At 43.4% G+C, this 16,769-nt stretch overlaps 1 protein-coding gene across 11 annotated transcripts in view; it reads right to left on the bottom strand.

Moving 5' to 3' along the window:
• Positions 1-16,769, bottom strand: part of AGK (acylglycerol kinase) — a 109,678-nt gene that overhangs the window by 71,804 nt on the left and 21,105 nt on the right. For 2 of the 11 annotated variants that reach the window (XM_036111345.2, XM_036111342.2), the window contains exon 2: positions 4,656-4,773. The exons of 1 other annotated variant lie outside the window; for it this stretch is intronic. In XM_036111345.2, coding sequence (XP_035967238.1) covers positions 4,656-4,756 — 101 coding nt within the window. In that variant the 5' untranslated portion in view covers positions 4,757-4,773. Of the gene's footprint in view, positions 1-4,655; positions 4,774-7,084; positions 7,187-7,522; positions 7,775-8,364; positions 8,679-16,769 lie in introns of those variants that run through there. 8 more of the 11 variants (XM_036111341.2, XM_078059648.1, XM_078059653.1 and 5 more) reach the window with 8 other exon arrangements.

Here is a 16,769-nt window from a genome sequence, read left to right as displayed (position 1 = left end):
GAGCGACAAACACCCAGACATCGAGGAGGAGGAACAGGAGCTAGTGAAAAAAAAGTACTTCAAGGACAGTCAACGGTGTCTAAAGCTGAGCTGTCAAAAAGAATGAGAAATAAAACTGGTGAGAATAATTCTAACAAAGATGGGATAGGATAGAGAATGAGTAGGAGGTTGGGAAACAGACAAAACCTATTCAAATGGCTTGACTGTGAAGAGGAGGAGGAATGAGAGATTGAAAAGGCAGGGAGGACATGTGAAAAGTGCAGCTGAGAAGTGTCTGATGTGTTGGATTGAGAAATTAGGATAGGAAAAAAGTGAAGAAAGCAGGGAAGAGTGATAGATTTGGAAGGAACTGGAGGGCCCAAGGGATAAGACTCTTGGTAATACTGAAAAAGAGGCCTAAGGTCAGGAAACGAATAATGGCAGACTGAAATGAGAGACTGGGACACTGGAGCTCCAGATTTCAGAAGTGGAACAGGGGCAAGTGATGATAAGGTTCTCAGCCACCAAGGGCAGATGGAGCTGCAGGAGTGTGGAGTAGTCGTGAAAGTCCCGGGAGTAGATGAAATCAGGGAAAGTGAAGGACAGGCTGTTACATGGGTCTTTCACATCTAGAGTTAGGGCACTCAGGAAGACAACTAGACTCAGAGTGAAAGGGACACTGGTAAACCAGGCACTGAAGCCTAAAGTAGAGGAGCTCCCAGAAAGCTGGGAGGTTTACAGTTATATGATATAGCCAGATAGGAGCCTCAAAGGAAAAGAGATGTTTATAAGAAGATGGAAGACTAATGGTTTGGAATAGGTACTGAGGAGTTAAGAGAATGCCAACCCCACCTTACAACCCATTTGAAGGGCCAAGGCAGCTCCTATTCAAGATAGCTGCAGGTAAGATTTTCTCAGAGAAGAAACTAGATTAATATAAAAGAAGAACGTGAAGACTGTCATGTGGAAAGGTTGGGGATATATAGATAAAAGAGAAAAGATATTAAAAGAAACTATCTGAACATAACCAAAGGCCACATATGTAAAGCCCAGAGCTGACACCATACTCAACAGTTAGAAACAAAGCTTTTTCTCAAAGATCAAGAACAAGGCAAAATCTTGCCACTTCTATTCAACATGGTTTTGGAAGTCCTAACCAGAGCAATTAGGCAAGAAAAAGAAATCAAAGGCATCTAAATTGGAAAGGAATAGAAATTATCTCTGTTTGCAGATGACATCTAAAGATTCCACACAACAACAAACTGTTAGAACAAACAAATTTAGCAAAGTTGCAGAATACAAAATCAGCACATAAAAATCCATTGTTTGAAACACTAACAATGAACAATCCAAAAAGGAAATTAAGAAAATAATCCCATTTACAATAGCACCAAAAAATAAAATATTTTGGAATAAACTTAACCCAAGAAGGTGAAGGACTTATATTCTAAAAACTACAAAACACTGCTGAATTTAGAGACACCAATAAATGCACATTCATGGATTGGAAGACTTAATATCACAAAAATGTCCATACTACCCCAAATGAGCCACAGATTTAATGCAATCCCTATCAAAAATCTCAGTGGCATTTTTTGCAAACAGAAAAAAAAAAAAAAAACCTAAATTCATATGGAACACAAGGGACCCCAATTAGCCAAAATAATCTTGAAAAAGAACCAAGTTGGAGGCCTCATACTTCCTAATTTCAAAATATATTACAAAGCTTAAAAGCTGGTGGTATTGGCATGAACATACAGACCAACAGAACAGAATAGAGAATGAGTGATTTAATAAATACCTGACATTTATGATCAACTGATTTTAGACAAGGACACCAAGACCACACAATGGGGAAAGGGCCAAAATGGATTAAAGACCTAAATATAAGACCTAAAACTATAAAACTCCTAGAAGAAAACACAGGGGGAAAGCTTCATAACATTGCATTTGGCAGTAATTTCTTAGGAACAAAAATAGAAATAGACAAATGGGATTACATCAAACTTAAAAGCTTCTGGGCATCAAAGGACATCATCAACAGAGTGAAAAGGCAACCTATGGAACGCGAGAAAATATCTGCGAATCATGCAAACCATCTCATAATGGGTTAAAGAAGTCCTACAATTTAACAACAACAACAACAACAAAAAACAAAACAAAACAAGGAACGTGGTTTTTAAAAACGGGCATAGGATTTGAACAGACATTTCTCCAAAGATAAACAAATGGTGTCTAAACATTTGAAAAGATGTGCAACGTCACTAATCATTAGGGAAATGCAAATCAAAACCAGAAGATGCTATATCATACCCATTACGATGGCCACCATCAAAACAAAACAAAAACAAAATAACAAGTGGTGGTGAGGATGTGGAGAAATTGGAAGCCTCCTGCAGTTGGAGGGATTGTAAAATGGTGCAGCCACTATGGAAAACAGTGTAGTGCTTCCTCAAAAAATTAGAACTACCCTATGACCCAGCAATCCCACTTCTGGGTATATACCCAAAAGAACTGAAAACAAGATCTAGAAGACATATCTGCACACCCAAATTCACTGTAGTAGCATTACTCACAACAGCCAAGAGATGGAAGCAACCCAAACGTTCATCAACAATGAATGGATGGGGCGCCTGGGTGGCTCAGTTGGTTAAGCGACTACCTTCGGCTCAGGTCATGATCCTGGAGTCCCGGGATCGAGTCCCGCATCAGGCTCCCTGCTCAGCAGGGAGTCTGCTTCTCCCTCTGACCCTCCCCCCTCTCATGTGCTCTCTCTCTCTCTCTCATTCTCTCTCTCAAATAAATAAAATCTTTAAAAAAAAAAAAAACAACAATGGATGGAGAAAATGTGATTATATACATGCATATAACAAAATATTATTCAGCCTTTAAAAAGAAGGAAAGCCTGCCGTGTGCTACAACGTTAATGAACCTTAAGAACATCATGCTAAGTAAAATAAGCCAGTCACAGAAAACAAATACTGTATGATGCCACTTATCCGAGGTACCTGAAGTAGTAAAACTAAAAGAAACAGAAAGTGGAATGGTGGTTGCCAGGGGCTGGGGGCGGGGAGAGGAAATGGGGAGTTGTGTTTAAAAGGTATAGAGTTTCAGTTTTATAAGATGAAAAAATTCTAGAGCTCTGTTGCACAACAATGTGGGAATATACTTAACACTCCTGACTGTACACTTAAAAATGGCTAAGGTGACAAATTATGTTATGTGTTTTCTCCTACAATTTTAAAACAAAAAGACCACATAGTACTACAGAACACAGGAGAAAAATTTGAGAAAAGGAAGAGCAACAGGACAATAAGGGTTTCCATTCTGAATGTACCCTTGAATGTCAAGGGTGGAGACAGAGCAAAATGAGGCCTCCAGGCTCTGACAGCATTTCTGTTCAAGCTGTTTCAGATCTAATTAATTATTAGGGTATCTACAAGACATCCTAAACAGGGTACACGGTTATTTCCTCAAATCTTCACCTAGTAGCAGAAATGGGCAGTGATTCCCCAGGGTGTGGGAGGTTCTTCCTGCTTGCATTAGCTGTGGCCTGGACTGGGGGCTCCTGCAAAGGGAATCCTAGTTCCCACGTGGCAGGAGGTGTAAGGACTCAAGGGTGGTTAGAAAAGGGAGAAAAGGCACACATTATATGTTTCATATTCCATTTGTCAAAACATTCTCTCCACCTATTTTTTTTATATATACTACAAATTTTAAGCTTCTCAGGTCTGTTCTTTACATGCTAGCTAATAGAATTCAAGCACTGAGCCTTGAGAATACTTAGATGGGAAAAGGGGGACATGTTCCCTTTAATCTACAGCTGCCAAAAAACTCGACACCATGTTGCATCCTAAGATTATCTCTGACAGAGGCAAAGATGAACTGAGTTTACAAAAGTATCAGTACAAGAATCTCCTTTCCACTGTGGAGACTTCCTTTACAAAAGCTGTTTTCTGTTTAACAAACCAGTCATTTAAGACACTTGGACGGAGGCAGGGTGTTGTTAAATACGTAAGATGTAACCCTTAATCCCCCAAAGAAGACAATTTAATTGGCTCTCTTAATTATTTATATAATTTTTAGACAAAAACTTTCTTTAAATCTTATTACCATGTTAAACCAGAAGGGAGCTCTGGCACTTTCTTCTTCCTTCATGCCTGGAGGCAGCTAATAAAACCATGGCTGTTGAATTCCTTATTCAAACAAAAGGTGTGAAAGTCTTTGTCTCATTTAAATTAACCCAGGCTAATGGGATAAATGTGGAAAAGTCACAGGGGGTGGAACAAGCAATTTCAGTCAGGGTCCAACAGCAGCAGTGATAACAGAAGAAGAGACTGTACTAAGAAACTGAAGGAATAAAATTGCAAGGAGGCATAGGAGGTCAATCCCAGTCTACTAAGAACGTGGGAGTGAACTTCCCTCTCAATTTCCTCAGCTTCTCACCACTACAGTCTATGTCTACTGTCATCCAGTGTTAATAGCACTGCTAGTTACAGTTTTCCAGAACTGGTTACAACAAGAAGCCTTTGTCTTTGCAGTTTTCACATTTTATTTTTACACCACAATGTTTTACAGAGATGAGCATAGCTGAGCAAGATCTTGACCTTAGGCCCTTTTTTCAGATGGTTTTGTTGTTGGAGGTGAAGGTGGAGTGGGGGCTGTTAGATATTTACCAGTGTTTTCCATACAGCCAATGGCCTCCCCATGTCAGCAGGCAGATCCCAGCCGTCGTTTTCTTCCAATGATTTCTAAGTGTTTTAAAGAACACGGTCATCTTCTCCTAAGGATTTGCTAGGTTAATAGGGGCAGAAAAAGAAAAAGGTAAGTACCCCAACTCACTGTGTAGAGGCCCCCTGACTGCCTTCCATCCACATGTCCTGTTTTCCCTCCCTCATTCCTGTTCCTTCTTGCCACTTCTCTGGCCTCTTCCCATCTGCTCCCTTCCAGGCTCATCAACTTCATCTTCTCACTGCCCACCTGCCTTTCTTCTTTCTTTCTTCACTTCCTTCTACCTAAACTCACTTCTTCCCTCTCTGCTCACCTGAACCTCACTGTATTAGAAGTGGAGAAGTGCAGAGAAGGGAATTCCAGGCTTCCTGCTTTTTCTTTCTCCCTACATTCACTATACCACTGTTTAAGAGTATTTGTCTATTATATATAAAGGACTCAACAATAAATAAGTACTATAAAGCACTTACTCAAAACAGAGGAAAACACTAGCCCCTCAATAGGAAAATAAGCAGAGAACGTGCACAGAAAATTCAAAGGGCAAATGCAAATGGCTGTGTAAAAAAGTTCAACTTCCTAGGTAATCGAAGACATGCAAATTACAAAGAATTAGCACTATTCACCTCTAAAACTAATAAATTTTTACATGGTCACATTCACTAACGACAAAATAAAAGGAGACAGACACACTCATGCACTCCTGTAAGCAAAGTAAATTCACACAACTTTACTAAAAAACCAAGTGACAATATAGATCCTTATTCTGTTTGTTTTCTTCCCAGCACTTATCATGTAGTGATCCTTATTTGCTCATTTGTTTATGAGCTTATCCCACTGGAACGTCAACTCCACAAGAGTAAGGACTTTGTCCTGGTCACTGCTGTACTGTATCCCCAGTGCCTAAAATAAGACCTGGCACATAAGAGCCATTCAACAGCTACCTGCTGAATGTCATAGGGTTCAGGACATACTACCCCAGAATATGGCAACTTAGCATATTGAATATTTTAAGCTAAAGGAGGTTGAGACAATGACCTCCCCACCTGACCCTACTTCCCTGAAATAGGTCATAAAACCCTCATCTATGAAGTGCCCTCCCTAAACCCAGAAGAGAGGAGCATCATCTCTGAAGACAAAGGGATGCCAAGAAGAATCCTAACAGACAGGCCTTGCTAAGTTTCCCGTTTACTTTGATTTCCTCACACTCAACCTAGCATATTCCTTCACGACCGTCCACCCTTCATCAAACCTAGTTTTTTATTCACTTGAGGAGAAAAACCAAGAAAGGTTTATACTTAGGCAACTGATTGAATAAGGCTTTCGATCATTAGATTTGGAGTGTAGGTTTGTGGAGAAAGGTAGCATGTGCAGTTGAGATAGTGAGTTTGAGACGCCTGTGGGATATCCAAGGGGACATTCAAATGATCAGTAGGTGTCTGGATCTAGCAGTTTGAAGCTAGGAGAAATTGGGTAGAAGATACAGATTTAGGACTCATCAGTGTGAAGGAGGTCAAGTTTGAGTGCACATAAAAATCACCCAAGGCAAGGGTAGAAAGGGGGAAAAACGCCAGTACTGTCAGAGAACAATCTGAGAGTCAATAAAAGTCTGTTTACAGGCCATCCATGATCCAGTGGAACTCCCTTTTTGTCACAAAATAGCGATTCGTGCATAAAAACGTGGAAACACGCAGGCAATCTAGTGTAGTGAAATGAGCAGTGGTGCAAGGATCCTGAGGCCTAGATTCCAGAGTCGCTTTATCACTTCCTGACAGTGAGAGCCTGAGTAAGTCACTTGGCCTCTACTCTCTTTCCCTGTCAAGTGAGAACACACCACCTGCTCTGATTAACTCAGCTGGCTGTAAAAAAATCACATCTGATGAGGTTGTGAATGCGCATTACTCATTAGTAAGATGAGGATACGACACCTGCTCTGATTAAGTCATTTGGCTAAAAAGATCACATCTGAAAGAACTGTGAATGCACTTTGTAAATTTTTCTGGATTTAAGTTGTCATGACAATGGGCAATATATGAGCCAACAATGCATATTCCTTCTAAGTACCCAACAGAATTCGTATTCCTCAATCTCAGTTAAGGTCTAAATTTTATATGTTCAAATTAACATCTCTCCTCTGTATAGCAGGTTGGCCGGCTGGTTGGTTGTTACTGTGTTTTTTTGGTTGGTTTTTTGTTTTTTTATATATATTTTTTTAAGATTTTATTTATTTATTTAATTGACAGAGAGAGACAGCGAGAGAGGGAACACAAGCAGGGGGAGCGGGAGAGGGAGAAGCAGGCTTCCCGCCGAGCAGGGAGCCCGTCTTTTGTTTTTTTTAAAGAACTCCCAAATTCTCATTGTACTGGGCCCTCCTCACCTGTAAGGTGGGGATTTTCTCACTAGACTGTGAACCCCTCACGGGTAGGCGCTGTCTATGCATCTCTAGCAAACACAACCTAGTAAAGCACCTGGAATGAAATGAACCCATCAATCCATCAATCGATCAAAAACGATTCTCCCCGTTTTGCAAATGAGCCGAAGCCCCAAGGGGAAAAGTGAGTAAGGGTCACAAAGGCAGCAACAGCTCTGGTCCCAGAACCCAGGCCAGCTGACTCGCAGAGTGACAGCCGGGACCCCGCCATCCCGGGGGCCCCGGCTCCCACCCTCCCGACGCCCGGCCCCCGCAGCCCCCGAGGGTCCCCCCCCCCCCGGCCCGGGCGGGCTCCCGCGCTCCATCCCGCGCCCCGGAACCCTCCGCCCAGCCCCATGCCAACGCCCCGCGCTCCGCTCCCCGCCGCGGCCCCGCGCCACTCACCCGGGCCGCTCCCGCTCACCGCCCTGCCTTCCTGTGTGCTCCCTCAAGCTTCCCCCGCGCTTTTAAGGGAAACCGCGCCGCCGCCCTCGGGTTCCGCTGCGCCTTCCGACGCGCGGGGGCCGCCGCCTGGGGGCCGCCTGCGTTTCTCCTCCGCTCCTTGATTCATCCGTGCGTCCCTTCACCCATCCGCTTGTCGCTAAACAGTATTTGAGGGGAAGCCTACCAAGGCAAACACTGTTTTCGGACCTGGCACTAAATCGGAAAAATAAACGAACCGGGCAAATTCAGATCATAAGTACGACAGAAACAAACAAACAACGAACCGCATGATATAAAGGGAGCGAGTGGGAGAGAACTATTCTACCTCGGGCAGTCTGAGTTAGCCTTTCCGAGTGAGGGGCAACTGATGCGAAGGAGAGGCAGCAGGTCCGGCGAAGACCCGGGGCAGGCGAGCGCCTGGCGGAGGGAACAGCCAGTGCAAAAGCTCTGAGGCCTGAGGCCGTTTGGCAGGTGGGGGGCGGGGTGGGCGAGACTGAGGAGCTGACTGGGCTGTCAGCTGGGGAGGTGGGCTGACAGGCCGTGGTCGGAAGGAGTTTGCACGTCATACCGACTGGGATGGGAAGGCACTGAGGGGATTCAGGCCGGGGAATGATGGGATCCGGTTCTGTGGCCGCGGGGTAGTGAGTAAATTCTAGAGAGCAAGAGAGCTGCAGGGAAGCCAGGGCCCATGCTGACCACCGGGCAGCAGTTCTAATTCCGTCCTCCTCCCCCCAGGACCTCTCCCCTCCCCCACCCCACATTAGTCTGGGGACTAAACCAGTCAATCCAGGTTTCTTTCTTACCGTCTTCCTTCCGTCATTCCATCCACCAGCTTTGCTGAGTGTGGAGTATGTGCTCGGCACTGGGGATTGCTCGTGTACCGCACCTCTCATGGTTCCTGCCTCCATACACCTTGCATTCTAAATTCCCCGTTTGCTACATATAGACATGAGTCCTTCCTGTCTTCCGCTACATGTACGTTTTAGGAAACGGGAACATCCAGAAAGGTTATGGTGCAGCAAAGCATACTCTGCCAGCTTCTAATCCTCACTGGGCCGCACTAGATCATGTGAACTTGCTGGCCCTCTCTCCCGAGGCTGTCTGTAATTACAATTAGGGGAGTGAGGAGATCATCATAAAACACATCTTCTAGCTATAAAATGTTGTAACGTTGAAGGTATGGGAGACAGTTATTTTCACTTCTCTTTTCCCAACTATTTAGAACATTCGCGTTTGAAAATGAGTTGCTGAACTGCCTCCCTGTAAGGCTAGAAAAATCTGGGACTACAGGCAGATGGTCCAATGGGCAGACTAAGCTTTAGGGCTTCAGCAAAACAGCGGTTTCCAAAAATGAGAAAAGTTCTGCTTGGATGAACGTACCATGATTTTCCAATCAGAAAATCTAGGAAGAAGTTTTTTTCTTAAAACTTAGGAGAGGAAAACTTGATTTTGAGCTGGAGCCATGGACTGTTGGAAAGATCAGGCATCACAAGGCAGATGCCCAGAAAGCCTGTGAAGAAGGGCGGCAGGTCTCTACCGCCTGGGAGAAAACCACACCCCTGGAGAGAGGCAGCCCCTCCATGGAGGGCAAACACAGACATGCATAGCATCACAGGCCTCACTTAGGACCATCCCTAACTGAAAAGTGCTCCTGGGGGCATTGGGGAATATTTGTTAGTTTACATTCTTTCTTTAATATGAAGTCTTCGATTCACTGTGGCCAGTACGGTGGTGAAAGGGGATGGTGATGTCAGCCTGTTGTGTTCCCAGCAGAGAAATCTGGAAACAACTTCCAGGTTTCTGCATGGATTATGAAACTAGAAAAGATGAGACATCTCCATGGAATAAAAACCTCAGAATTACATATGCAAAAGAGGAGTGGAGCGGGGGGGGGGGGGGGGGGGGGGGGGGGGAGGGGAGCATGGCAGGTCTCTGAAAGAGACCTTGTGTTCTCTCCTTAAATTGCATGCTTGTATAGATAGAAACAGGGGGGCCTATGACTCACACATGTCACCTACAAATGGGAAATATCTGCATCAAAATAGGACTAAGTCATAAATTAGTCATAAATTCATCTTCCAGGAGTTAACTGTACCCATTACAGGACACGTATTTACTGACATTTTAATGCATTGTCATAGTATCCCATTTAGTTTTGAAGTTACATAACTCATGCTATTAATATTTTCCCTGTAGTAAGGCTACCGTTGGCCCTTTGGTTAAGCTAACGATTGTCCCCTCGAATCGTTTCCAGAGGGACACTGTCCCCTCACTCCCATCCTATGAGGGATTATAGTGAAAGCCACATCTTAAGCATGTAGCTTGTAAATGTGTAAGGACAGGACACAAATGATGCTCAAACATGGAAACTTCTCAAACGCTCTTTTCTGGCATTAGTACCAGCATCGAGTGTTGTACATGGAGAGGTACCACCTGTTGTCCCAGCTGCTGGGAGCAGTCCCCTCCAGGGACAGCCTCCCATGCAGTGAGTCATCTTCACCAATGTCACACCCTTCTGGAGGTGGCCCACATCCAGGGACTGATCTAGGAGGGAGTTCAAAAGCTCGGTCATTTGGCCCAAAGTAAAACATCTCTGAGAGCCCCAGAGATCCTCATGGGGTCAGCCGAGCCTGTCGGATACAACCTAGCTCTGCTTTTCCCTCTGCCCAGGCTTGTATCCTCTCCCTCACCAAAAGTGTTGGTGCTGAACACCAAACACTGTAGTAGAGAGAATAATAACCCCCTAAAGATGTCCTTAACCCCTGGAATCTATTACTTTGCAGGGGTGATTAAGTTAAGGCTCTTGAGATGGGAAGATTAACCTGGATTATCCAGGTGGGTCCAGTGTAATCACAAAGGTCCTTTTAAGAAGGAGACCAGAAATCAGAGAGGCGGGCAGTAAATGTGAAAATGGTAAATAATTTATAGGTTATGGGTAATATTTGGGAAATCTGGGTGAAGAGTATACTGCCAGGAGGGGGGTTACATCAGTTTATGATACGCATAGTAATCCCTCCTCCAGTGCCAGGGATTGGATTAAAAATGGAACATGTAGCTCTGTTTAGATAAAGGGTCTTAAGGACAAGCCTGCTGAGAGATCTCAGGAAAGGTTTCATTCTCCTGAAAAGGGGGGAATTCAAGAAAGGCGATGAGCCTTACAAACATTATGGTCATTATGCTTGGTGAAATAAGCCAGTCACAAAAGACCACATACTATGTGATTCTGTTTCCACGAAACATCCGGAATTAGCAAATACGTAGAGATGGAGAGTGGAGTAGAGGTTGCCCAGGGCTGGGGTCGGGGGTGGTTATGGAGAAATGGAAAATGATTGCTAATGGATATGAGATTGCCTTTTGGGATGAAATGTGCTACAGTTGGTTGGGGTGACAGCTGCAGGACTCGAGGAACACGATAAGGGGACAATTGCATGGTATGGGAACTATATCACAATACAGCTGCAATGAGAATGAAAGCGATGGTCTCACTTTCTCCCTCAGGTAAGACCGTACGTGTACATAATACCCAAAATTGCTGAGGTGGAGAAGCTGAAGGGATTCCATCTTAGAAAGGCTCCGTCTAGGGCGTCTGGGTGGCTCAGTCGTTAAGCATCTGCCTTCGGCTCAGGTCATGATCCTAGAGTCCTGGGATCTAGCCCCTCATCAGGCTCCCTGCTCAGCGGGGAGCCTGCTTCTCCCTCTCCCACTCCTCCTACTTGTGTTCTCTCTATCAAATAAATAAATAAAAATCTAAAAAAGAAAAGAAAGACTCCATCTCTGCTGTTTTTCTGCTAAGCCCCATTTACTCATGTTCTATATTTGCTTCTGAATAGTCAAAGAAGCTGTGTTTCCACTTCAAGGAGGAAACGAGAAAGTTAACCATTTCTAGTTCTGCCCTAGGCCTCCAAACACCCGATAACACCAAAGAAGAGCGAGATCCTGACCACGTTCCAGGACATTAGCTTCAGACAAACCTCTGCCGATGCTGGCATCAATACCCCTACCTTTGGTAATTTATAACACCTATTATTCACCTGTCACCTGCCTTTGATCAGACCCTACCCTGGATTCTTAAAGGAACATGTACCCTAGACCCCTTTGCAATATAAACCCCTAATCCCAAGCGATGACGAGACTCATTCTCCTTTGCTTTCTGAGTCTCCCCGTCACTCCGTCTGCTATTCTTTACCAGTCACTCACACTATTCAATAAACTCAGTTTTCACTTTTTCCAGCTTGCATTTGATTTCTATCCTGCATGAAGCCAAGGACCATCTTGGCTGGTCCTACAGGACCTTCCTCTGGGTGCTCAGAGCCAGCCTGCCTGCATCACTGCCACAACCCGTGTTCAGCCATGAAGGGAACCAGTTGGCCGATGCCAGCTCACAGAGGATGGGAGGGAAAAGACAGAAAGAACCTGGGTCCTCGATGACATCATTGAGCCACATGGTTGTACTGTGCCTGGAGCTTGCTCAAACTCTGGACATCCTATTACAGGAAATAACACATTCCCTTATTGTGTAAGCGAGTTAAGAGTCAGGGTTTTCTGTTTCTTGAAGCCAAGAGCACTGAACTGATAAACTGCAAGCCACAGGCTATTGGTGGGTAGAAGACATAGTAAAGACAGTATTTTTAAAAGATGTTAAGTTTTTATGAGGAATACAGGTGAAAGTAAATGGCAGATACTACTGATAACAATGGTATGTCTAAGCTTTTATTGATCCTAAAATCATTCTCCAGCCATTCCCCTGGACCTGTGCCGTGCTTGTTGTCGATAGATTTACTAACAAGAAAAGAGTTAAAGGTTCAGAAAAACTGATATAATGCTCATCCCTATGAATAGCCTTATACGTAGCATCTCAGATGAAATCTGCCTGTGGGAATAGGTGCTCCCCAGTCAGAACTTCTATCAGAGAAAATTATGTATGAATTCTTTTAACATTCATTTTTGGTTTGTTTACTTATTTTATGCATACAGACTCCTCTTCAGACTACTTTGTTTCCCCTAAGAAAAAGTACAAAATGGTGTTCTTGTGGTATTTATACTTAAAATCTCTTCCTTGTTGTGACCTTTACTATCCACTGCATTTACTACAACCAGATTGGAGACATGTAAATGAGGCCTTTTAAGAAACCAGCAGGTTCCTAGGAGAGAGAATATCTTCCACAATGTAACACAAGATTTTATAAGACCCTCTGTAATGCCCATTCTCGCCCGTGATCTATATGGGCCCTGCCTTTTTCTGAATGTGACTTCTCTTATTAACGTGTCTCCTTGTCATCCTTTGCCACCTACCCCTCCTCATGACATCTGGCCCTGGCTGGCACTTTCTAGCTGCCTGTTTAATTTAATATAGCAGTGAAAAGCAACAAAGGTGTGGTCCCCACTAATTGCATCAAACAAGGTCTCCAATTTTGTTCTGCAAAACCCAGTCTCCCAAAGTAACTCAATGCTAAGTATTCTGGAACAAGAAGGGGGTAATTCTATCTATAATGAATCTTGAGTCAATTTTTTTAAGACTTTACGTCTTAGAGCAGTTTTAAGTTTAAATTGGGAGGAAAGCAGAGAGATTTTCCATCTATGCTTCTGCCCCTACACTTGCCCAGCCTCCTACAATATCAACAGTTCTCACCAGAGTAGTACATTTGTTACACTTGCTGAACTTATACTGACACATCATAATCACCCGAAGTCACAGTTTACCCTACAGTTCACTCTTGGTGCTGTACATCTTATGAGTTTAAAGAAAGTATAATGACATATTTCCATCATTTTAATATTGTACAGAGTAATTCCACCACCCTAAAAATCCTCTGTGTTCCGCCCCTTTATCTCTCCCCACTCCCACCCTGGCAACCACTGATTGTTTTGTATTCATAGTTTTACCTTTTCCAGAATGTCATCTAATTGGAGTCATACATTATGTAGGCTTTTCAAATAGGCTTCTTTCACCTTGTAATATGCATTTAAAGTTCCTCCATGTCTTTTCATGGCTTGATAGCTCCTTTCTTTTTAGCACCAAATAATACTCCATTGTCTGGATGTACCACAGTTTATTTCTCTGTTCACTTACTAAAGGACATCTTGTTTGCTTCCAAGTTTTGTGCAATTATGAGTAAATCTGCTATAAACATATGTGTGCAGGTTTTTGTGTGGACATAAGTCTTCAACTTCTTTGAGTCAATACCAAGAAGCATGATTGCTGGCTCATACGGTAAGAATAGGTTTAGTTTTGTAAGAAACCACCAAACTGTCTTCCAGAGTGGACGTACCAGTTTGCATTCCTACCAGCAATATATGAGAGTTCCCGTTGCTCCACATTTGGTGGTGTCCAGTGTTCCAGAATTGGGCCATTTTAATAAATGTGTAGTGGTATCTCGTTGTTTTAATTTGCGTTTCCCTGATGACATGTGATGTGGAGCATCTTTCATATGCTTGTTTGCTGTCTGTGTATTTTTTGGTGAGGTTTCTGTAAAGGTGTTTAGCCTATTTTTAAAATCAGATTGTTTTCTTCTTCTTGAGTTTTAAGAGCTCGTTGATTATTTTGAATAGTCATCCATTACCAGATGTGCCTTTTGCAAATGTCTTCTCCCAGGTTTTGGCTTGCCTTCTAATTCTCTTAATACTGCCTCTTGCACAAAATAATTTTTTCATTTTAATAAAGACCAGCTTATCAACTTTTCTTTCAGGGATCATGTTTAGTGTTGTATCTGAAGAGGCATCACCATACCCACGATCATCTAGGTGTTCTCCTGTGTTACCATTAGGAGTTTTATAGTTTTGTATTTTATGTTTAGGTCTACGATCCATTTTGTTTTTTGGGTTTTTTTGTTTTGTTTTGTTTTTTTACGATTTTATATATTTATTTGATACAGAGAGAGAGCCAGAGAGACAAGTGGGGGAAACAGCAGAGGGAGAGGGAGAAGCAGACTCCCCACTGAGCAAGGAGCCTAACGCGGGGCTCGATCCCAGGACCCTTAGATCATGACCTGAGCCAAAGGCAGACGCCCAACTGACTGAGCCACCCAGGTGTCCCCTACGATCCATTTTGAAGCAACCTCTGTGAAGAGTATAAGGTCTGTGTCAAGATTTTTTTTTTTTTTTGCGCGTGGATGTCCAGTTGTTCCAGCCCCATTTGTTGAAGAGACAACTGTTCTTCACTGTACTGTCTTTGCTCCTTTTCAAAGATCAGTTCATTATATTTATGTGGCTCTATTTCTGGGCTATTTTGTTCCATTGATCTATTTTTTCCCCAATACCACAGTGTCTTGATTACTGTAGCTTTATAGTAAGTCTTGAGGTGGGGTAGCATCTGTCCTCCAACTCTGTTCTTTTCCCTCAATATTTTGTTAGCTATTTTGGGGTCTCTGCCTCTCTGTTTAAACTTTAGAATCAGTTTGTCAATATCCATAAACTAACTTGCTGGGATTTTGATTGGGATTGTAATGAATCTATGGATAAAATTGGGAGGAACCAACATCTTGACAATATTGAGTCTTTCTATCCATGAACATGGAACATTTCTCCATTTATTTAATTCTTCTTTTATTTCACTCATCAGAGAGGCAAAATATAAAATAGAGTTAACAGGCATGCAAGAGAGCATGAGAAGATCCCATAACCATCTAGTGGTATCTCCAGAAGGAGAGAATAGAGAATAGGAAGAAGCAGTATTCAAAAATACTGGCAGATATAGCAGACAGAAACTGTACAACACTAAAGGCAATAGCCTAAAAGAACCCAAAGGAAGAGGAAGGCAAAGGAAATTAAATGAAAATGTATAAACATGGGTGAAGGTTGCATCCTTGTTCTGCCACTAGTCTCTAACCTGTAGCAGTGATTATAATCTGCCCCTCCGCTACCCATTCCACACTTCCTCACCTTAAGCCAGGCTTCTGCTGGTTAAAATTTGAGGAGGGAAATCAAATCTTCATTCCTGGGGGACTGAGTTCAAGGTCCTGCCTGGATAGAGATGCAGTATTCCCTCATTAACATTTGCCCTTAGATCTGGCAATATAAAGAAGTGTTCAGGGATCCCCTGGATTTCATGCATATAACTACCTGCTCTCATTGTAGAGCGACAACTTTGCTTGCCCTTGAAAATTGGGCAAAAGTCTCTCACCAGGAAAGACAGATCTTTTGCTTAAGGCCCCTGATGACACTTTTCCATCTCCACTTTATGCAGGCTTGGCTACAAGCTGAGTCACTGGGACTCAGCCAGCTCAACAAAGAATTCAAGATCTGGCATTGGGTGTAGACTCTGCTAGCTGAGCTCCAAATCCTAGTTATTTCCCTAGTAAAGATGCTCCCTTTGTCACATAGTAGACCAGATGTTCCTGTCCCTCTCCCAATTTCCCTAGAAATATGGAAAGTAGGAGGGACAGGATTTCACTACTGGAGGACTTCCCATGGTATGCCCAGCTGTGCCTAATCTAAGCACATCAATACACAATAATAAGAGTTTGTGGGATCATATAACACACACTCTTTTCCTTCTCCTTCTCTTCCCTTCTTCTTTTGCTGCTGCTGTAAGTTTTTCTCCATAGACCTTCCTTTACACCTTCAATAGTATTTGCATGAGGCAGTGTGTGTTTGCCCATGTGTGCACATGCTCATCCATGCCCCTTGCATATTGCTATCTTAACCTGGGTTCTACAAAAGCAGAGGCTGAGGCTGAGAGCTAATGCATTGTTACTTTTTAAGACATGACTCCCAGGGAGGAGGAAGATGAGGAGGAACAGGGAAGCGTTCTGGCCACTTTAAGTGGACCTATTGCTTCATCCAGTGGGACTGTCTTCCAAAAATCCACATCAACTAAGTCTCAGAACCATCCTGTGAAGGAGAAGTAGGGGAAGGATCTATCCCCTGGCTCTTGCCTTCCACGGTCAGGCTGTTAACTTCCCGCAGGGTATGGGAATGTGTAGGCATGGGTGCTGAGCAGGCTCTCACAATAATATCAACAAGGAAACCAGGGATACCTCTATCCCTCAAGAGCCTGAGGCCCACACTCAAGATGGGTGCAGTCTGGCTGTGCCTCTCCAAAGTCAGTCAGAGCACATGCAAAGCTGGTTGCCACAGTGGAACAAGAGAGAGGTGGGGTCATTAAACATGAACTGATGGGTAAGATGTGTCAGATACACTGGCTTAAAGCATAACCCTGATTGTTGCCTGTTTACCCAGTGACCTCATGAGATATAATACCCAGTTGGTA

The sequence above is a fragment of the Halichoerus grypus genome, chromosome 12, assembly GCF_964656455.1.
Source record: "Halichoerus grypus chromosome 12, mHalGry1.hap1.1, whole genome shotgun sequence".
Classification (NCBI taxonomy): Eukaryota; Metazoa; Chordata; class Mammalia; order Carnivora; family Phocidae; genus Halichoerus; species Halichoerus grypus.
The sequence above is the reverse complement of the archived record's forward strand: the minus strand, read 5'-3'. Positions and strand labels throughout refer to the sequence as shown.